At 30.8% G+C, this 23827-nt stretch overlaps 1 protein-coding gene and 1 long non-coding RNA gene across 4 annotated transcripts in view; one reads left to right on the forward strand and one right to left on the reverse strand.

Moving 5' to 3' along the window:
* LOC134722045 (dynein axonemal heavy chain 5-like) overlaps positions 1 to 19791 on the reverse strand; it is a 112564-nt gene extending 92773 nt beyond the window's left edge. For all 3 annotated transcript variants that reach the window (XM_063585471.1, XM_063585468.1, XM_063585469.1), the window contains exon 1: positions 19515 to 19791. In XM_063585471.1, the coding sequence (XP_063441541.1) occupies positions 19515 to 19637 (123 nt within the window). In that variant the 5' untranslated portion in view covers positions 19638 to 19791. The remainder of the gene's footprint in view (positions 1 to 19514) is intronic.
* LOC134722046 (uncharacterized) lies at positions 42 to 20240 on the forward strand. The gene is made up of 2 exons (XR_010107957.1): positions 42 to 230; positions 19530 to 20240. It is a non-coding gene; the product is annotated as an uncharacterized LOC134722046 (long non-coding RNA).
* The last annotated feature ends 3587 nt before the right edge of the window (positions 20241 to 23827 follow it).

Raw genomic sequence — 23827 nt, forward strand, 5'->3', positions numbered from 1 at the left:
AAGTATAGTAGGTGAATTTTTACAATGGTTTTTTCTAGCTTTTTTGATGCAGTGGTATATTTTGAAAGGAATAACAATACCACAATGTACAATTGTTATGGGTGAATTAGCTGAAATTATGACCAAGGATTTACTCAATAATGGATGGTGAAAATAAGAACAAGGATATTCTCAATAATAGATGACAACATACTGTTAAAAACAGATAGGCCAAAACAAAGCTAACTCAAGTAAGACTAATACTTTCATTACTACAGTTATACAATGGCCTAGTGCTTGAATCCTTCCGCATTTACATAAATGCAATGTCAACTTCTGAATATATAATGTTTTAATCCACCCAGATTTGCTTATATAGGTTTGCATTACAGCACAAACAAGTATTTGTGTAGGTCCTATGTAATCAATAAAACCACAAACTTCTCTGTGTGTTACTAATAAAATACCAATAAATGAACATACAATTATCCATCTATCATACTAGAACCCAAAGATATATCAGTTTTTAAGATAACTAAGGGGCATGTAACTTTTGAATTGTAAATGTGACCACTCAAAACCATCAAAACCAACTTTGACCTTTTAATTTTTGGTAGATTAACACTGTATTATTAATACTGATACAGAAATTTTAATAACAGAAAGGAAGAGAAGTTTACTTATGATAATAACATAAAATGAAAATTAAAGAAAACCATTAATAATTTCATGAACTTTAGATGAACAGTTCATGAACTACAAGTGGACAAGCAATGTTCATGAATTAAATTACTAATGAACAGTTCATGAACACAGTAGTTCATGTGTTCATGAATGGTTCATGAACTGGTATGGTTCATGAACAAAATCATGAATCACTCATAAAAGATTCATGAACAGTTAATGAACTAGCCATTAACTACAAATGGACAAGCTTGTTCATGAACTATAATATCATGAATAATTCATGAATAGTAAAAGTTAAAGAACTATCCTGTTCATGAACTTTAATGAACCAAAGAGTTCATTAACACTTTCTGTTCATGAATAGTTCATTATTCAGTGGTTCATGAACATGCTTGTCCATTTGTTGTTCATGTTTGTTCATTAACTGTTCATGATATCTTTTATGAACAACTCATGAATTGTGTTCATGAATAATTTGAATTATTCATGATCATTTCACACCGGGAAAACTTATTTTATCAATTTAAATTGAATTAAAAAACATAGTGTTGAAAATTCCTGATGGGATAACTATTGTTAAGTTATGTTAAAACCTTCATGATTGCAATTAACCTATATTTTATGGTCCATTTTGCAAAAAACATTCAAAATATTTGGTCAATTTGTGCAATGTACCTGAAATATAATCTGGAAACCGAATGCGTCATGGATTGGCAGTACATTGGACAGGCATATGTGTGGGTAACTATGCCCCTTTTTTTGAGGCAGGGAGTAATAAAATAAATAGGGACGCCTGACAGACTTATGTCTTTTGATTTTTTAAGTTCAAGGAGACAAAATAACCAAATAAATGTCCCCAAACACATATATATCTGATGTATCCTGGATGTCTATCTCTTATGAACTCATAATTGATTATTGTAATAAAAGTTATATCAATACTAGGATTTTAATCTAGTTGATAAAATGTAGGTGTTGAGATTGGTAAAAAAAAAATCATTTCTTAAATATCATTGAAGACAGTGAAAAATTGGACAAGGCCATGAAAACAAGCAAAAAAATAATCAATGTTAACAAGTTTGTACTTGATAATGCTTGCAGGGGCAGATCCCGCCATTTCAAACAGGGGCAGTTAGGGGTTCCCAACCCAGGATAAAGGTGGAGGGGTCCAACTATATGTCCCCATTCAAATGCATTGATCAGTAAAAAAACGGGGGGTTCCAACCCCCAGAACCCCCCTCTGGATCTGCCACTGGCTTGAGACTATTTTGCCAATAAAGCATATGTGTATGCTAAAGGTGATACTGGATAAATGCCCTACTTTACATAGTATACATGTATTTTATTTAAATTGATTTATTTTCTGCTCCCTCTTGAAATTTTTTACAACAAACAAGTATAAAACTGCTTCAAAAATTTTACAACTTTAAAATAAAAAAAAAAGTTATTTGTAGTCAACTCATAACACAAACAGCAATGTGTAACTCTTGACTGCTATAAATCCTTGTCCATGTCAAAAAGCAATAACATTTGAAATTACTCCAAGTTAACATCACCAGAAGTAAGTCAGGTGGTAACCAGTTTTTATCACTAATCTTTTTCTAATGTGATACAATTTTGTTTTGTGTTGTCCCAGCAGTAACTTGTAAAAGTGATAAATAACTGATTGATAAGTTAATCCCTACAAGGTGGGTGTACTCGGTTGTTTAGGACAACATCTGTTGCTAGGGAGAGACAAACATTGAAAACTAATCATGTGTGTTGTAGATAGAAGTTACAATGAAATGTCATTAACTTGACAAGTAAGGTATTTGAATGAAGAATAAATTGTTCTGCTATTTCCATCATGCCATTAATTGCAGTCTATTGTTATATAAATTATTTCATGAGAATTAGAGCTTTTTGTTTTAAATATCATTGAATTATTGATGGACTAGTTTGTGTCAGTCTAACATTACCAAATGTGTCTTATCTTTGTTCTTTCAATACAATGTGTCAGACCAACATTTTTATAGTTGTGTATGTGGACTGATTTAGTCAGACTAAGAGTTGTCTCATTGGCAATCATTCCACATCTGCTTTTTTATATATATATATATATATATAACAGTGCCAAATGTAACTTCATTGTTTTTTCAGACTATCAGATTTATCTATTTTTGTACTTGTTTGTGTCAGACAAACATTGTCATGCATATATTTAGTTATTTTTCAATTGGTTTGTGTCTGATTTATTTATCCTTGAGCTGGTTTGTCAGATTTATTTATCTTTCAGCTGGTTTGTGTCAGTGTTAGTATATTTCTGTTAATTTGTGTCAAAGTTAGTTAACTATCTGCTAATAATATTAGTAATATGTGTTGTAATATCTTAAATTTTTCACTTATTCTTACTACATTTGTATAAACTTCAAGATTATAATTATTTTTTGAAAACCTGTTTTTTTTCTAAAGTGAATATTGATTGATTAAATATTTCTCAGTGATGTCCTGCCATGTCTTTGTTTGAATTTGTTTGTTAGCATTTTGGTCATGAATGTTTGTCTCTTATATTTAATTAACTGTGCATTTGTATTCAGATATCGCAGATCAAATTTATTCGTTCATTGTGTAATCATACGTTTTTTGATTGAGTTAAGTCTGCCAATTGATATTTTATCTTGTGCTTTTCTATGTTGTGATGTTATGCTATTGTTTCAGAAAAAAGGAGAAAGTTTGGATCCATTAAAACGTTTAATCCTGCTGCAAATGTTTGCACCTGTCCTAAGTCAGGAATCTGATGTACAGTAGTTGTCGTTTGTTTATGTAATATATACGTGTTTCTCATTTCTCGTTTTGTTTATATAGATTAGACCGTTGGTTTTCCCGTTTGAATGGTTTTACACTAGTAATTTTGGGGCCCTTTATAGCTTGTTGTTCGGTGTGAGCTAAGGCTCCATGTTGAAGGCCGTACTTTAACCTATAATGGTTTACTTTTTAAATTGTTATTTGGATGGACAGTTGTCTCATTGGCACTCACACCACATCTTCCTATATCTATTAGTTGAGCTGGATTGTGTCACATCTACATGTACGTATCTTTGATCTAGTTTGTGTCATAATAAGATATCTATGAACTGGTTTGTGTCATATTTAGTTATCTTTCAGTTGGTTTGTCAGAGCTAGTTATCTTTGAGCTGATTTCTGTCAGATTTAGTTATCTTCAATTAAGAGCTGGTTTGTGTGAGTTCTAGTTGTCTTTGAGCTGGTTTGTGTTAGATCTAGTTATCTTTGAGATGGTTTGTTTCTGATTAAGTTATCTTTAAGATTGTTTGTGTCAGATTTAGTTATTTTGTGGCCACTTTGTGTCCTTTTTTGCTGACTGGATGTTATCAAACTTAATCATATTTTGTTGTGGAATTGTGTTAGTATAAAACATTGCTGGTTTCTGTTAAACTAAGCAGAAATCGCTCTCATTGTTGTTCTCAGGAAGTTACTATTTTTTTTTAAATCTTTACTTATATTATATATTCTGAGATAAAATATGCTGTTTTCTTTTTTTTTATTAATTAATTTTCAATTTGTTCATCTTAAAACAATGTGTACCTATGAAGTGTAAAAATGCAGAACATTAATAATTGAAATCAGAAGAGATGATCTGAAGTTTCTCTCTCTCTTCTTACTTATTTTTATCTTGAAAACATTTTTTTATATCTTCAAATTCAAGTATAAAATACTTTTTACAATTGAGACATAAATTTCTTTGGATAAGAACAACCCCATATTTTATTATATCATAAAAAAAGATTCAATGACTTAATGTGGACCAAAGTACTGTAAATAACTCTAATAGAAAATATGAACGTAGTAAATGTGGGAAAAGTTTGTCGAGTTTTTAATATGTCGTGAGTTCCTCACATGGCCCGAGAACACAGTTATTTCGTAGTGCATTTCTTTTAGACAATAAATTCAAATTAAAAAAATCGCACCTGCTCTTTCTCAAAAAGATTTTTACAGTGTAGTGTACTACCAGTGAGACAAATAATATCAAAATTATAGAAACTTCTACCAGCTCTAACTCAAAATATTGACAATTCTGTGTTAAGGGGGTGTAAAATTCAGTTTGACAGCTTCAGACGTGCTAAAATTTGACCTTTTAGAACTGGACCAATTTACTTCTTAACATAAAGATTCAGCACCCAATTTTTTTTTACATGTAATTACATCCCCCTACTTGATATTTCATGCATTTAATATCAAGAAATAAATTGGGAAAGTGTATCAAATAAGACATGCAAGTTATACACTGTTTACACTAGGGACTATATTCGTAGACAACGAAAACCAAAGGACGATAACTGTGTCCTTGGACCTAATAGGACAGAAAGACTTGACCAATCTTTATAAAACTTTGCATAACCTAAGCTTAGGCAATTGTGAGATAGGTTGCCAAGTTTCATGGCCATATGACATATATTAGAGACACTAGGGTCATTTTAATATAGACATTTGAATGTTTATTTTTGACGTGTAAATCAAATATCTTCAACTGTCAAGATTTTGGCCTTAAAATTTTAAATTTTGCAAAAATTTGCTTTTTAAATGCTCTTGAATATCAAATATTAAGTATTAAAAGCATCTGAACACTCATTTTATTTATCAGATGTATTGTAATTATTCCAAAGTTCAATTTATATAAGCCTATGCCTGAAAATAGAGATTTTCCAATTTAGGGACGCCTTATATAAATATGCATTTTTCTCAGCCAATTTGAAGATTTTGAAGTTTTTTATGCCTAATTTATTCTTTCATATACATAAAATGTACTTTAAATGTATAGAAAAGTGTCAAAAAGCATACCACATGAGTATAAAATGGTCTTGGGCCATGTAGTACTGAGAATTATTTAGAGTCGATTTAGGCGGTAGCCCATATTGACATATAAAAATGCACACAGAAGCTATTAGAAATGAAAATGTGTAACTTTTTGCTCATTTCTATGCTAAGGCGTTATGATACAAGAAGTCTAATTGCAAAAGGACTCTTGCATTTAATTTTTTTAGAAACAATATGGTCTGATGGCCAGTTTTTTCACTTTTCAATGGAAAACTTGCATTTAGTTTTAGCCTTAATAGGCATAAAGTTGGACCACTTACTATCATACAGAGAAAAAAAATGGTAGCCTATGAAAGGAGTAAGGTGTACTGAGTATAATAAAGTGCTTTTTTTACAGATTTAGTGAAATATTTGTGATGGACTACAGATTTGATGTACAAAGCTCTTCACATTTACATACATCTATTAGGCCGTTTAACCATGGCCGTGAATACAAATATCTGCACTTTTTTTCTGTGATAATCTACTTTTCTCTATATCCAGAGTTCACAAATGGTTAATTAAATTTGATTTAATCATAGAAACACAAATATCAGGAACAAAAAAGCTGTCAGATAGAAAGTCAGCATGCCTCTTAGCCATAAAATGTAAACTGCTTTAAAATGCTTATTATAGCCGTAGAATGCCAAAATGGCACATTTTAACAGAATTTCTGTAAACCAAAGATGTAAATCCTTTACTTTGATTGAGTTTGACAAACTGAAACCAGCAAATCATTCAGGAAAGTTGCCAAAGTACAGAATCTAGATTTCAGGAATCCATCTCTTAGGCCCGAGAACACAGTTATTTCGTAGTGCATTTCTTTTAGACAATAAATTCAAATTAAAAAAATCACACCTGCTCTTTCTCAAAAAGATTTTTACAGTGTAGTGTACTACCAGTGAGACAAATAATATCAAAATTATAGAAACTTCTACCAGCTCTAACTCAAAATATTGACAATTCTGTGTTAAGGGGGTGTAAAATTCAGTTTGACAGCTTCAGACGTGCTAAAATTTGACCTTTTAGAACTGGACCAATTTACTTCTTAACATAAAGATTCAGCACCAAATTTTTTTTTACATGTAATTACATCCCCCTACTTGATATTTCATGCATTTAATATCAAGAAATAAATTGGGAAAGTGTATCAAATAAGACATGCAAGTTATACACTGTTTACACTAGGGACTATATTCGTAGACAACGAAAACCAAAGGACGATAACTGTGTCCTTGGACCACATAAAGCAATAATTTCATGAACCCTGTATATTTCTGTTATCACTACACAACTTTAAATATAAATGCACAATGAGATGTCAGAGGCTTTATGTCACTGTTTTGAAATGAAGGTTGGATATTCTAATAAACTTGGCCACTGATTTAAATATAAATGCACAATAAGATGTCAGAGGCTTTATGTCACTGTTATGAATTGAAGGTTGGATATTCTAATAAACTTGGCAACTGACAAAACAGATTAGAAATGAACTGGATATTTTTTACATTCATGACATGCATTTACAATATTTTAGGTATTAAAATTTGACTTTGCATATATAAAGATATAGGAAGATGTGGTGTGAGTGCCAATGAGACAACTCTCCATCCAAGTAACAATTTAAAAAGTAAACCATTATAGGTTAAAGTACGGCCTTCAACACGGAGCCTTGGCTCACACCGAACAACAAGCTATAAAGGGCCCCAAAATTACTAGTGTAAAACCATTCAAACAGGAAAACCAACGGTCTAATCTATATAAACAAAACGAGAAACATGTATAAATTACATAAACAAACGACAACTACTGTACGTCAGATTCCTGACTTAGGACAGGTGCAAACATTTGCAGCGGGATTAAACGTTTTAATAGATCCAAACCTTCTCCCTTTTTCTGAAACAATAGCATAACATCACAACATAGAAAAACACACGATAAATATGCATGCATATGGTTTAGCACAGAACTGGTAAATTTATTTTGTTTTGTTTAGCTTATAAATTATTTCTAAAACCTTAACTCCATTTACAGTTTATGATTATGATATAATTAAATTGCACAGTAAATTTCGCCTGCAGTGTTGTTTAACTTGCTGAACATTTGTTCCATTCAGGTTTTTCTGAAGAATTTTTCACAAAATGCATTCAGACTATAGAAACTAATGATTTATTTTTAAATATTTCTTTGCGTTTATTACATCTGCTATTCCACTTTCTTTGAAAAGGTGACATCAAAGACTCCAAGAAAATTATTGAGGCTACGGTTACATTACGTTATTGTTACATGAAAAACAGCAATATACACTGGATTTATTAAATTTAAATCTTCTATAGTTTTGTTGCTTAATTCTTTCATATGTACATAATAATACTTGTGAATTTTGCATTTAAATAATTTCAACCACCAAATTTACCTTCAATGCACAGCAGTTGTATTAAGAAAGAACATTTCCTCCAACTTGAACCTCTTGAAAAGGATACTTTCAAATTGGATATAGTCAATGGGAGATAACTCCATTTGATTTTTGTATACAACCTTTTGCCTCTAATATTTGGGCAATATCTTTAAAAATAATATATAAAATAAAGTTGATCAGTGAGAGTATTAAAAAAAAAAATCCTTCAAAGAATATTTTTAACTTTTTACAGCTTTTGAACAGACACTGTCACACTGATGCATTATGGTTGATCTATATTTTCCACGCAATGTTACTGACACACACAAAAAATTAGACATTCAGATTTATTTTTTTATTCATATTTTTTCCTTTTCATTAAAACTGCTGTTAAGGAAATGTCATGCATTATGACAAGACTTACTTGTAGAATAATGATGACTTCTAAAAAATAGTAGCATAAAGAGTATGAGGAACATGATGGGCTTAAAACAGATACATTTTGAACAAATATGTGGCCTTTTGAGATATTTTCTGAAAAAGTTGAAACTTAAAGCCAATTATTTGCCAAATGTGAACATTGTTCTTTAATTTTAATGACACAATACACAAACCTGAGACTTAGAAACTTTTTTAACATAGTGAATGTGATCACAGTAATATTTCATTCCTTATAGTGTATAATTTTTACCAAACCTGTATGAAAATAATCTCAAATTATTCATTATTTGAACTTAAGCATAAAACCAAAGAAAAATTCTTATATATTCTTAAAGGCTTCATTCAACATGTTTGTCCTTACAAAGAATAATGGTTAAAGGAGAGGATATGATTTTAAAAATCAAAAAGTATAATAGATCTACCAAATAACAGTGAAAAAAAAGTGATTTAATTCTATCACAAAATATAAAATTTCAATTATCAAAGCCCATTAATCTGGCAGGCAATTTAATAATAACTGATAATTATAATAGCTGGTATCAATGATTTATGTATATTGTCTTTTAGAAGTGTCAGAAAATGAAAAAAAAAGGTCTTAAATCCATAAGTTATAAAATTTTCTGCTTTAAATGTGATAAATTATAAATCTATAATTCTACTTGATTATGACACTAGCTATTACATAACAATAAAATATTTTATTTTAAATCATTTCGGGCTAGTCAAGGACAAATTTTAAACTATAATATATGACTAGTTATAAAGCCATATACAATTGCACAGTTCATAAAATGTTAACTGCCATATTATACACACTTCAGTTCAATTACAATCTAACAAGAGGCTCACAGGAGCCTGTCTTACATGGCACCTCTGTCTCAATATTAACAATGGTCATCTTTGGTGTCTGAAGCCTCAGAGTTCTTCTAGATTAATCCAAGTTTTACTCAGTATCTACAGAAACTATATTTTAATCCTTAAAATTGCTCTTTTTTGTCTATAAAGGTTACGCTATGCCCACAAGTAGGTTAGTCTCTTATGTAATCACAACCTTTTCCAGGACTGTGAAATGTAGTCTCAGATTCACATACTGTTTCAAACTTGATCTGTGTTTCGTTGAAATAAGCATTGTGTATAAAATTCATAGCATTTCGTTGAGGCAAACTAAATTAAATAAACGGAAATGAAAAATTAAGATTTTTTTATAATTGAATAGGGGCATAACTAATGAACAGTAAAAGTGACACCACCCAAAATTAAGTGAAGGGGCATAACTTATTTACAGTAAAAGTGACACCACCCAAAACTAAGTGAAGGGGCATAACTAATGAACAGTAAAAGTGACACCATCCAAAATTCGAACTTAATCTGTGTTTTGTGGTAACAAAGGTATTGTGTATACATGTAAGTTATATAGCATTTGCTCATGATTTTGTTGATGCAAAGTAAGAGAACAGATATATGCATGACAAACAGGCTGTCAGGACAGACGAACAGAATGGACAAAGGTAACCTTTTGCCTAAACAGAGGTTTTTTTTTACACTTGATGATTACTTTCTACCTTAACATATGCTCCAAATCAACATCATTTCCAACAACTAAAAAATCTATGAATTATAGTTAATATCATAGCATGTGCATGCTCATTTTTTGACATGCTATAATTTATCATATTTTATTACTACTTGCTATACAACACCAGACATACCATAAGACAATCATGCTTCTATTCTAAGTAATTTCATTATTTTTCAAATCACACTCTATTACATTTCAATTATATGTATCAGGGTTTGAAATATGCATTTTCAAAAGCTTGCAATTATAAGCAATGGTAATAAATATAAATTTTGATTTATAAAAGCAATATGTAAAATGTACAACTTATTTTACAGCTTTTAGAACCTCTGCAACCAAGCTGATGAGAAATTTAATTTCAAACCCTGTGTACAACATATGTTATAATTCATTATTCATTACAATCATCATATTATTATCATTATACATGTATCGTTATTACTTCAAACACTTACATTCATATGTAATTGTAGGTTATATTCATTTATTAATTACGAGCATTCGTTATGACTTTTGACCCAAGCATGAAACAAACAACATATGATACCTGTACGTCCTTTTGTTGAAGCATTGCTGTCTTAGCTAATGCTCTCATCTTTCTTACACTGGTGTATTCAGCTGAATCCTAGGTTATCAATTAAAATAATGCATTAAATTATGTAACCGTACGTAGAACTATACTTGAAAAAAAATAGATGTGAAAATATTTTTTGAAAGCCCAATTGCATACAGATTCAAAGGAGATTATAATGTTAGCAGGATGTTAAAAATTTAATGGCCCACTGTTTTGATTTTGTTAAATTAGTCACAATAATAGAATTTTAAAAATAATCAAATAATGTTTGTCATTTTAAATTGTCTACAGTGTACATGTCCTAGCAGCATGTTAGACAAAAATGGTATAAAAAAAGTCAAACTTGTGGTAGACGGTAAAATGTTTTATTCTGTATTCCATATACAAAGGGGAATAACTCATTTTTATAAGCTAAGTCGTATCTCAATTTGAATAAATGATTTGTACAATATTTTGTTTTATCTATGCACATGATGCAATTGAATCATAAATAGTTTGATCTATTTTATTTTGAAATTACTATTTAAAAACATAATGGAGCATTTTCCTATATATTTTTTAAAATATAAATGAAATTATAGACTTTGTATAAATTTAATTATAGCCTTACAAAATGGTTTATTTTTTACAATAATGAAATTATAGAGATGAATTTAAAATGTAGTAATTGCACATTTCATTTCAATGCTGTAAGAAAATAACTTGGTACAACAAAGTTAAATGTTAGGAATACCCAAAATAAGTCTGACTGAAATCTGTAACAGTTATGGAGATATGACATGCAATAATTTTGTTATTATGATTTTTAAACATCGACAGTTTATATGATACAGTTTATTTTTCTTCTTTCATTTTGAAATGTTTCATTTATTCTGATAACTATAAGAAAAAGTAAAAAAATGCTAAAATAGATATATTAAGTGAGAGAAAAACAAAATTAAGGCTTGAATTAACAGGAGATTATTTATGACAAGATGAAATCTAATTAAATGATTCCTGGACCAATGTAAAATGTAAAACAGTAACTTGTTTGCTGTGAATATATGTTACATGATTAATGTAATATAAAAAAATCATGTTTTGATTCATCTTGTAATCATTTTTTGGAAAGTGTTTATTGAAATAATAGTCCATGTAATACTGAAGAAATATTTTTTGATTTCAATTTTATTATACATTTGTAAATGTATCAATGTTTCTAAACAAGGAAAAGATTTGATTACTCCTAAGTCTTAAATCAATCTCTTACACCCTGTCCCCCCTTTTTTTAAATGTTATATTTGCAATAGATGTCTGATTCAATAAATATGACTTAATATGTGGTTCATTAATGATTATTGTACCATTCATTGTATTAAAATCTAAAATATTTGGACAAGCTATATTTTAATCCCTATGAACGAGTGGATTTCCTATTTGTTCCTCATGCTACTGAGCTGTGGCATATAAAAACTTTAAGAGCAATATATGAAGTCATAATGAAACAATCAACTCTTTACACAAGATTGTTTTGGTTACCAAATAACAGTCAAATACTGAAATTACAAAATACAAATTGTTCAATAAATTTTGAACTAAAATCCTTTTAAAAACTAGACCAGCCAACGTTTGTTGACAAAACAACTGTTTAATGGTATAGATATTCCTGAGTGGTTAACTCGTCTTTTATTACAACAAAAGCTAACACGTAAACCTGAAAATTAATTCTGCCCCTTATCGTGAGAATATATAAATTCTGAATAATATCTGTTTAAGGTAAACAAACAAATATTTGACCCTTTTCTTTTATAAGAATATTCTAGTTGCTTAAACAAAGTTCTTTCTGCATAAAAGTTTTGTATGTATAAATAATCCATTTACATATATACCTTGATATAGAATTTAAAAACTCTACATTAACCTGTGTATTGTAGGTAATGTGATCAACTTAACTGCCAACTTTATTATCTTAATGACATTTATAAATTTCTGTTAGTTTACCTTAAAACATGTTCTAACATTTTAGGGAATCTTTAAACATCGCAGAAGTCAGATACACTTAGAAAATGATTGGTTACTAACTAAAAAGATTGAATTTGAAATTCAAAGACATATATTACACAGAAAATATATAGCTTTTAAGTTTTAAACTAATGTACCTTTTGAACCGTGTTGTGTAATTATAATGAGTAAAAACGCTCTAAGTAACCCGAAAATTTGTGCAAAACTGTTTGCTTACCAAGAACTTTCAAATCTTAGAAAAATAAACTTGACAGTGTCATTTTTCAAATCTACATAATATATTTTTACAATGTGTCAAGTGTTCCCTTCTGAGAAATCATGTTTGTCTGTAATAAAAGTTTCCAGTGAAAGAGGACCAATAAGGGAAGGAATCAATGTGCTATCATCTCCCACACTTTATTTTGTTGTAAGGTTTAATATAAATATGTATACTCTATACAAACATATGTACACTTTGAGGAGGGTTCAGCACTTATAAACATTTTAAACCCTGAACCATTCTTCCATGTACTTTCACAAGATGAAGGAACCTGTAATCTTGTGATGGGTTGCTGTCTGCAAAATTTGTTTAGTGCAAAATTTATTTAGATTTTCTGTTATAATATAAATCAGGCAGTGGCTTTCCTTTTGTGAATCACCTGTACTTTACTTTTCAATTATCTAAGGATCCTTACAGTTTTCTGTAGGTTTGGTAATTAAGTCCGGTATGGGTTTGCTTATTGTTTAAGGCTAAATTGACATGTAATTGTTTACATATTTGTTATGATTGGAGTCATGTAACTCTTGTTGGCAATCATAAGAAATCTCCTTTCTTTGTTTTCTAACATTTTTCTTCTCTAAATAACTGAGTCTTAAGTAAGTTTGTTTTATGTTTTAATTGCTGTCTCTAACATTGACTTTAATGACCCTCTCCTTTTATTTACACAATAAACTTGAATGTAGTAAGTCATACCATACAATCATAGTAGGACAGTTTTAAATCTCTATGAAGAATAAGTATCTACTAATTACAAGCTTATAAACCAAATAATTGTACTTCTACCTTAATAAAGTACAGCAGTAACTGTTTATAGGACTTTAAAACCCAAAAGTTTGTTTTCACAACACTATTATGTATATCTACAAAGTATACAATGTAAAATATTGACTTAGGTAAATACCATTATAGACATTATCAAACCATTCTGATTACCTACTCAATTTAAGACATGTTACACTAAGAAAAGACATCGCGTTTTCTCCAAGGTTAGGTAGTTACGTGTATACTGTGATTTCAAACTAACACCTTTTACGTCATGTTACAAATTAAATGAGTTCTCTGTCAAAGTTCTACTGACATTAAAGGGGGGATCATCTTTAAGGTTCTAAAGAAAAAAATTACACTGGTATTGAACAAAAATGTTTACATTTTTCTTTGAAGTTGAAGTTGGAATTGTGAATGTGTGATATAGCATTTTTGTGCCCTGGCTAAATGTGTTTGTGAATGGTATAATTTTTGCTATATAATATTATTCAGGTGACCCGATGTGTTTGTGATTGCTACATGTAATATGGTATTGTTCAACTGACTCAAAAGTAATTGTGAATGCTTTGACATTGTATGCCCTGACCCAAAGAGTTTGTGAATACTGTGCTATTGTTTCCCTTCCCCAATTTGTTTTGGAATGTGCTGAATAAATTATATATTTGAAAACATTACCATTAAAGATCTTTCACTGAAAGAGGAAAACATTTGAATAATATATGTATACAACAAATATATATCTTCATGTATACACTTTATCTTTTTAATAAGTAGCTTATTTCTGTTGCAACTCATGAATATTTCAAATGACCCATTATTTTATTAAAAAGTCAAAGTTTACTCATTGATAATTAATGAGAAAACCTAGAAATATCTTACTGTGTTCCTTATCCTTTATTTTCTACACAACTGTATATCAAACACTTTAATTTGTTTTAATGTCATGGAATTGTGAAAAGAATGAAAATGATCTGATCAAACATATTTTCAAAGCTAAACAAACTAAAATTACTTCCACTTTCTTGGTTTAGAATTAAACATCAAATTTTCTTCAATTTCATGAACCCTTTATTTGTTCTGCCTTTATCCAGCACTATTTCTCAAATGAAGGATGTCATAACACAAGTTACTCTTATTATCATTAGATTATTAACAAATCAACAAAACAAATTCAAAGTTCATTAGGGAAAGAGAGGGGAATAGTGATTATTTTATCGTAAAAATGTAATGTTTAAGATTATTACTTTTAGTTTTGTCCCTTCCAAGTATGACAATAGGCATAAATCTTTTGTGGATAGTTCTCTCATTGGCAATCATACCACTTCTTCTTTTTTGTTTATTATTGATTTGCCTGGGGAATCTTTTAAACTTTTCTGTTTAACTGAATGGCAAATTTCGACAGATTTATAAGCAAGTATATGTCAGCATCATCTGACAAATAAGTCTTTAAAATGTCTCAAAATATGTCATAGATATAGGAAGATGTGGCATGAGACAAATCTCCAATTCATAAAAGTAAACCATTATAGGTCAAGGTACAGCCTTCAATACAGAGCCTTGGCTGACACCTAACAGTAAGCTATAAAAGGCCCCAAAAATTACTATTGTAAAACCGTTTAAATGGGAAAACCAATGGTCTAATCTACATTGTATATAAAAACAAGAAACGAGATACATGTATGAACTACATAAACAGACCACAACTACTGTACATTAATAGATGTCTGTGTTTTCCTTTACTGTTTACCATGTCCCTCAAAAATATCTGTCACAAGTGAGTGGATTTTTACAATAAAATCAGAAATAGTACTTATAAAAATATGCATATGTCTAACAATTTTAATTGATATGTTTTTCTAAGATGTTTAAATCCTAAATCATGTGACAATTAATTTTTTTTAGACTTAAAGCATCTAAGATACCTGCCAACTTTTGAAAATGCCCATGGGGGTTTTAGCGCGCAAAATAATTTCAAAGGTTAAAATTCTTTGCGACGACTTTTTTGCGCGTGCTGTTTTGTAGTCTAGAAAAAGTATCATATTTGCATGATTTGTAAGATGAGCTTTGCATGATTCTAGTTATTATATCAGCAGAAAATATGAACATGTAGCTGTAAGACCTGGAATTATTTTCATGTGTAAGGATACTAAATAGTTGTTGACTTTTCCAATTTAAAATTATACACAAAGAAGGACCTTTATCAGGTTGGGAACAACACATAGGGATCCCCACTCAATGTTAGGACATTAAAACCCACTTTTTAAGTACAAATGAGCACACATTCATATTATTTAAAGAAACATTTTTTCCAAAGAACTATACATCTTATGATCTATCTGGTATAATTATATGGTCAAAACATGTCCAAGAATTTTGATATGTTCTTGGACTTATATCTTCTTTATTATTCAAAATAATAGGACTTTTCATTTAGAAAAGCTGTTCCAAATATAATATCAGAATTTCCCATTTTTAAGTTAATAAATCTGCATTTTTCTATTTTATTTTTACAAGAGTGACCCCTTGACTAAGGGATTCCTCATGTTGGGTGGGGGGGGGGGGGGGGGGGTCCATGTGAAAAATAATGAATAGTACATTATACTTTAAATGATTGAATACTTTAAGTTTTATACATAAATAAAAATGTTACACCAAGTGTACATGTTATGTCAATACATTAGTAAATAAACTACTATTTATTATATTCATGGTATTACTGCATCAGTGAAGTTTGTCAATCAGCCATGCTTTTATTCTTATTCTGTGAAAGAACCTCCTTGCATTTGCCCTGTTCACGTTTTTACAATTCTGACCAACAGAATACAAACACAAGTTCAATATCTAGCATGTTAAAACAATCTTGAGAGAAAACGTTTTTGATTGGCTGATTAATTTGATCATGAGAAACACACAATTTGATTGGCTGAACACGATTTCCTCCATTGTACACAGTTCAAAATCGGGAACAACAATATTTTTCGTGTCCATTTTTACCAAATCGTGTTTTAGAGGGTTTTTCAGGAACACGATCGTGCAATCGTGACAAAGGGTCAAAATCGTTTAGTACACGCCTAAATCGTGAAAGTTGGCAGGTATGCATCTTCAATATTATAGCTGTTATACATAAATTTTAAATTGGTAGACCAAAAGCAGTAATTTATAACCTCTTGACTTGGGTTAATCCAGATAATAATGACATGGGCTAAGGATATATCTTCATATTTATATTTATTATGTTCATTGACACTGAGACATCAAAGCAAAATCCTCAGCTTCATGCATAATTTTTGAACTTATACCTAACTAGACCTTTGCAAACTTCAGGCATATAAGACAAACTTCAAAAAGAGTGCTTTAAGTGCATAACCATATATAAAGGAGTATATAAATACAAATGTTCTGCTTATGTCAATATACATTGTAATATATTTAGGACAGCCTTAGCTATAAAGATCAAAAGTAAGATGGTTCAGGTATATACATCAACTCTTGCTTGAACACAGTTAAACCCCCCAAAAAATCTCCATGTACATATATGGTTTGACAAAGTGTAGGTAATCACCTCATATCATTTGCACAAAGTCTCATATTTCATATATGTAAATATATCAAAGAATGCAGATTACATTTGTTGTTTGTTAATTGCTATTATTCATTCTCCCAATTTAAACATAATTTGAATAATAATTTATAAATTTATGTGTCTTCTCAAATTCCTCATTAGATAAAAATGATGGTTATGTATTTGCATTTAAATTGGGTAGTAATCACTAATGAAAGTATATTTTATGAATAGTGACTGTTGGGTATCAAATTAAACTAAAGTAAATTTACTTGTACCTTTAAAAGCCATACAAAATTTAAAAGAAAAATCAAAAATAATTTCTTAATTTCAAACTCACTGAATATTAATATATAGACAAACTTATTTTTTCAAGTTATAAATCATTCTTCAATTCACAATTCAAACATAACTATTTATGATTTGGGATCACAAAATGGTCTGGTTACCTCCTAAAATATTTCAGTTTGTGATTATAAACAAAATATGAACAGGTTTTTTACATGTTTTTATGAGATTGTGATATTACACATTATGTTATACATGTATATATCCAAACTCATAGAAATAATAACAAGACAACAATGGAAAAAAGAAAGATATGTATTATCTCCTTATAATCTTTCAGTTGACAGTTGTTCATGTGAGCCATTGTGAGGGGGAAATATCTTGAAGAATAAGTTAAGGCCTTGGTTGATATTCAATGTTTATACAATTCCATGGATTCTTCATGGACAATTTTGATTTGAGTCCCTGGACTCAGCGAAAACATTATTTGAAAAGATAGATATAGCTATTCGGATTTTGGAAAGATAATTATTTTTCTATCTTGAGATCAATATGGCCCTATCTAAAAACTCAGTTTATACACAGTGAACATGATCAACTTTCAATCAGTGTATATGATATACTTATATTGGTGTTATAAATCTCACCTTTAAATAAAGGATTATGGAATTTAAAACCATAAAAGAGAATTGTCATTTCTTATCAGATCAAAGCTAATAAGGTGCAATTTGCCAAACTTTTCACCATGTTCTGCCATATAAAATGAGACACAAGTTCAAGAATTCATAAAAAGGTAAACTTGAAGCAAAATTGTATACATGTACATGTACAAAACAAACAAAGATATAAACAGAACAAATGTATAAATTTGGTACACTCAATAACACCGTTATATTACGTTCTGTAAAACTTAAAAGGAACTACGTAAGATAATTTAACGTCCTCACAAAACACACTGTGTGATCCCTTTAAAAACTGTAACAGTATAATAATAAACTATTTCCTTTATATCAATTATATACATGTCATACATGTGGTGCATTGAATTGTGTATCTTGTTAGATTCAAGTGATCTACATGAACATGATGAATTTAAAATAAAACTGCAATATATCACATGGGAAAACACTAACATGCTCACATGAAAATTCTTTTGAAATCTACTAAAGGTGTTCACTATATAAACATTCAAATTTAATTTTACATGTAGATTGTTTATACATGTATTCATTTTGTAAACATGCAAAGTCAAGTAAATCTTTTCCTTTATATTAACAACTAAAATCATGTTAAATATATATATATATAAATAATATCTTAAATGTTCTATATCAGTTTTGACCATTTGTTTTGAAATTCAATTGCAAGAAGTTACAATTTAAACTTTTTTGACTCATTTTATTTAAAAAATGATTTAAGCTTCACCACATTTAAACATGTTAAATATCCAGAGAAAAGGAAAGAATTCCCTTCAATTGGCCTGCTCAGTTTGGGTAAATAGTATGAAACCTGGTAAATATTGTTTTGATAGACAGGACAACAAAGATTATCAAAGAAATTTGGTATACTATATGTATTCAGCAGAAACATGAATCTATCTATATAGTAGCCAAACGTTGTGTATAAATGTATCTCAGAGGAGGATTTAGGGGGGGGGGGGGGGGGGGGGAAGGGCCCCCCTTTTTTGGGAAAAAAATTAGTTGCTTATATAGGGAATCACTGAAGCGTGACTGGAGCGGCCCCCTCTTAGGTCAGTCAGTGGGCCCCCACTTATGAAAATTCCTGGATCCGTCACTGTATCTATATTATGAGTAGCTTAAATTAGGTGTTTATAGATCATGGAGATGTATCTATCAGTCTATATTGTAGATACATGTACTACTGTGTATTTGTTCATTTAATGGGAAACTGTAGAATTATTCAAAATTGTAGCTTGTATTTCTTTTTACAGTTACGACCTATGAAACCACTTTAAGAAAGATGGACCATTTAATTTTTTTTTTTAATTAATGAAGTGCAACCAGAGACGTATATATGTCTCTGGTGCAACATAGAACATGTAGAAGCCAAAAGCGTTTTACTTGGCCATATTCATGAACATGGATTGATTTATTGCAATGACTATCTTACTTGTTTTTCTTTCAGGTTTTCAACTGGTGCAAGCTGGGCTAACCGTGATTTACTCTTCTGACCGGTGACAGGTTCCATCGTTCTCCCACCTCCAACAACCGGAGATTTTGGTTTATCCGACATATTTTTCACTTTTTGTCCATCAAATGAAAATGTCCTATATTTTATTCAGTCGTTTCGATAACTTGTAACTTTCATGGAAATATATTAACACATGAGACCAATATAAACATTACTTCTCAATCGAATCGTGTCGAATCGCTTCACTGGACGCCATCTTGTTTACAGGTAACCATGTGTACCTTGAGGGCGCCCTTTACAAACAAGAGCACAAGTGACAACGATTTCTGATTTTGCAGGTGCCCGTTTGTGTGGATTTTGAAAATTATGCTTTCACGGATGTGGAAAAAAAAAATTAGATCTGAAACCAAGAAAAGAAAAGGATCAGAATCGACCCGAAATCATTAGAATAAAAAATGTTTTCGCCTTTAATTTGTTTCTCTCAAATTTTCTATTTGGAAATTGAAAAAGAATATATATAAATATTTTCAGGATACAAATTAAAAAAAAAATGATTAGAAAAATAGCGAAAATTAAGATAAAGAAAAGGATAGCACCACCTTCTTTATTATTATAAGGCATAGCAAACCAGATACTTTCAAATATAACTGTATTTACCATGTTTATGTCTCTGTGCAAATAAAAATTTAAAGTGGTCAATTATTATATGATCTTATAAGTATTTTGTATGTTTATGATGTTAGCGGTAAGGCGTCAAAGCAACAAATAAAATAGCCTTTCAAGACGTCATAATTATTTGGACTAATGACATACATACGTTAAAATAAGTATGATTAAATATACTCCTAACAACCTACAGGCGGAGTAAAATAAGACTTTGTTTAACTTTGTGACATATTTATCGGCATTATGAGGACTTATGAGACTGGCTGCAGACTCAAACCATAATAGAAAATAAGAAGTTTACAGATGCACGAGTTATGATAAATTATGACTGTTGAAATCACATGCAGCACCTGTTTTTCTTGTATAGGATGATTTTGACAATGATCTCAGGCCGCATATAGACGCTAACGTTTAAGGATTTCTTTGATAAACATAATAAACACCTTTAATCATCCCGCAAACTCTCGCATTATCGATGATGAGGTTCCAACAAACCGATACCTATAGCTCTTTGATCATCTGCAATAAAACTTGAAATCGTCCAGACTATTGGCTATTGGTCATCGTAACTACCATTGAGACAACTACAACTGCCCGCTTTCTCAGAAAAAAACCTCTTAAGGACATGCATGAGTCACGTCAAGTTTTAAAAAGCCTGATACTTTAATATCATAAAATGTCACCAACATATCAGTTCTCACTACATGAATAGATATTGTTTATCTGAAAATCTATAAACTGGGATGTGGTCCAGAATATACCGCTACTGTCTTGAATATATATGTGTAGTGTTTTATATTGCCTAATCTTCTTTGTCTGTTCGTCGGTTTTTCTTCAGGTTTTGATTACTTTCTTCGTGGCATGATTTTGATAAACATGTTCTTGGTTTAAGTATAGTGAGTGATCAGATGATATGATCACAATAATAAACTTGTTGTTGCTTTTCCATTTGCCTTCAGAAATGCAGTCGATAAGCTAGACAACTAAGAGATCAACTAATAATAGCCCAGAAAAAAAACCAGCCGATTTGTATGTACTCAAATAGTAAAAGTTGCTCGACACAATATTAAGCTTTTTTTGCTCGTTCAGTGCTGCGCTTATTTAAAAAAAAAAGTAATATTCTGAAAAGTCACAGAATAACGCATTTTTCTTCATTTGTATTTTCTGGTCAATATTTCAAATACATTCCTGCCGTTTTTTGTTAAATTTATTTTAGCTATATTTCTCCCCTGAAAACAGGACTCGTTATAGTAAAGGTAAGACTTCCTGACACTGGTGTTCATTAGCACTCCTAAAAAGCCTGTTATATCTTCATAAAATTGATGCATTTAAGTAACTCGACCAATGGGCTGTTATAACCTCAAGCACTTTAACTGGTATAATAAATGTGTGTTAAAACTTGAGAACGAATGTCTAAATAGTCAGAAGAACTATCAAGTTTACCCAAGTTTGACTTTATGGGTTAATAGCAGATTCGATTTACTAGTACCTTATTAAACGGTGACGTCAAGTGCTATGGAGGTGAATGTCAATAAGTTAGCAACTCATCTAGTGTGGTATTGTATTTTGTGGGGTTCGTGCAGCTCGGGAACCTTTCTTGGTATGCGGTATGGTGTTTTGTAGGGTTAGTTTTGCTCAGTCTATTTTCTTGGTAGAGAGTTTTGTGAGGTACGTGTAGCTCAGTCTGCTTTTCTTGGTATGTAATTTTGTGGGGTACGTGTTGTTCAGTCTTTCTGTTTGGTATGGTGTTTTCTGAGGTGTTTTATGGGCATTATGTTTTCTGGTCTGTGCGTCCGTTCGTCTGTCCCACTTCAGGTTACAGTTTTTGGTCGAGGTAGTTTTTGATGAAGTTGAAGTTCAATCAACTTGAAACTTTTACACATGCTCCCTATGACATGATCTTTCTAATTTTAATGCCAAATTAGAGATTTACCCTAATTTTCATGGTTCACTGAACATAGAAAATAATAGTGCGGATGGCGCATCCGTGTACTGGGGACACATTCCTATTAACTTGTTAATGTCTATAATGATTGAAATTTAGGCTGAAGTCTTTAAGGCGAAATCATTCCTGTCGGCATCATATTAGTAAAAACTAGAGGCTCTAAAGAGCCTGTGTCGCTCACCTTGGTCTATGTGAATATTAAACAAAGGACGCAGATGGATTTATGACAAAATTATGTTTTGGTGATGGTGATGTGTTTGTACGTCTTACTTTACTGATTATTCTTGCTGCTTACAATTGTGTCTATCTATAATGAACTTGGCCCAATAATTTCAGTGGAAAATGTTAGTAAAAATTTACAAATTTTATGAAAATTGTTAAAAATTGACTATAGAGGACAATAACTCCTTATGGGGTCAATTGACCATCTTGGTCATGTCGACTTATTTTTAGGTCTTACTTTGCTGTACATTATTGCTGTTTACAGTTTATCTATAATCATTTTCAAGATAGTAACAAAAAACGGCAAAATTTCCTTAAAATAACCAATTCAGGGGCAGCAATCTAACAACGGGTTGGCCGATCCATCTGAAAATTTCAGGGCAGAAAGATCTTCACCTGATAAACAATTTAAAAGCGTCAGATTTGCTCTAAATGCTTTGATCTTGAGTTATGAACCAAAAACTACATTTTACCCCTATGTTCTATTTTAAGCCGTGGCAGCCATTTTGGTTGGTTGGCCGGGTCATGCCACACATTTTTAAACTAGATACCCCAAAGATAATTGTTGCCAAATTTGGATTAATTTGGCCCAGTAGTTTCAGAGAAGATTTTTGTAAAAGATTATTAAGATTTACGAAAAATGGTTAAAAATTGACTATAAAGGGCAATAACTCCTAAAGGGGTCAACTGACCATTTTGGTCATGTGACTTTTTCATAAATCTTACTTTGCTGAACATTATTGTTGATTATAGTTTATCTCTATCTATAATAATATTCAAGATAATAACCAAAAACAGCAAAATTTCCTTAAAATTACCAATTCAAGGGCAGCAACTCAACAACGGGTGTTCCGATTCATCTGAAAATTTCAGGGCAGACAGATCTTGACCTGATAAACAATTTACTACTGTCAGATTTGCTCTACATGCTTTGGTTTTTGAGTTATAAGCCAACAACTGCATTTTACCCCTATTTTCTATTTTTAGCCATGGCGGCCATCTTGAATGGTTGGCCGGGTCACGCCGCACATTTTTTAAACTAGATTCCCCACTGATTATTGTGTCCAAGTTAGGTTTAATTTGGCCCAGTAGTTTCAGAGGAGAAGATTTTTGTAAAAGTTAACGACGACGGACGACGACGACGGACGACGGACGCCAAGTGATGAAAAAAGCTCACTTGGCCCTTTGGGTCAGGTGAGCTAAAAAGGGATAGGCAGTGGAATAAAACATTCATGTCCCTACGCTTCCTGAGATATGGGCGATGCTCTCGTGAAATATGATTTTTCTTGGGTGAACAAAATAAATCTTTATATTTCCCGCATGCAGGCACGGGCGAAAATGTTTACTATCCCATATTTTGCCTCCATTGAAGTATACAAATGAGGATCATCAAATGAGGAAAATGTCAAATCAAAAACTCACTTACAAACAAAAGATGATATGGTCAATTATGCATAGT

Source organism: Mytilus trossulus, chromosome 6 (assembly GCF_036588685.1).
Source record: "Mytilus trossulus isolate FHL-02 chromosome 6, PNRI_Mtr1.1.1.hap1, whole genome shotgun sequence".
NCBI lineage: Eukaryota > Metazoa > Mollusca > Bivalvia > Mytilida > Mytilidae > Mytilus > Mytilus trossulus.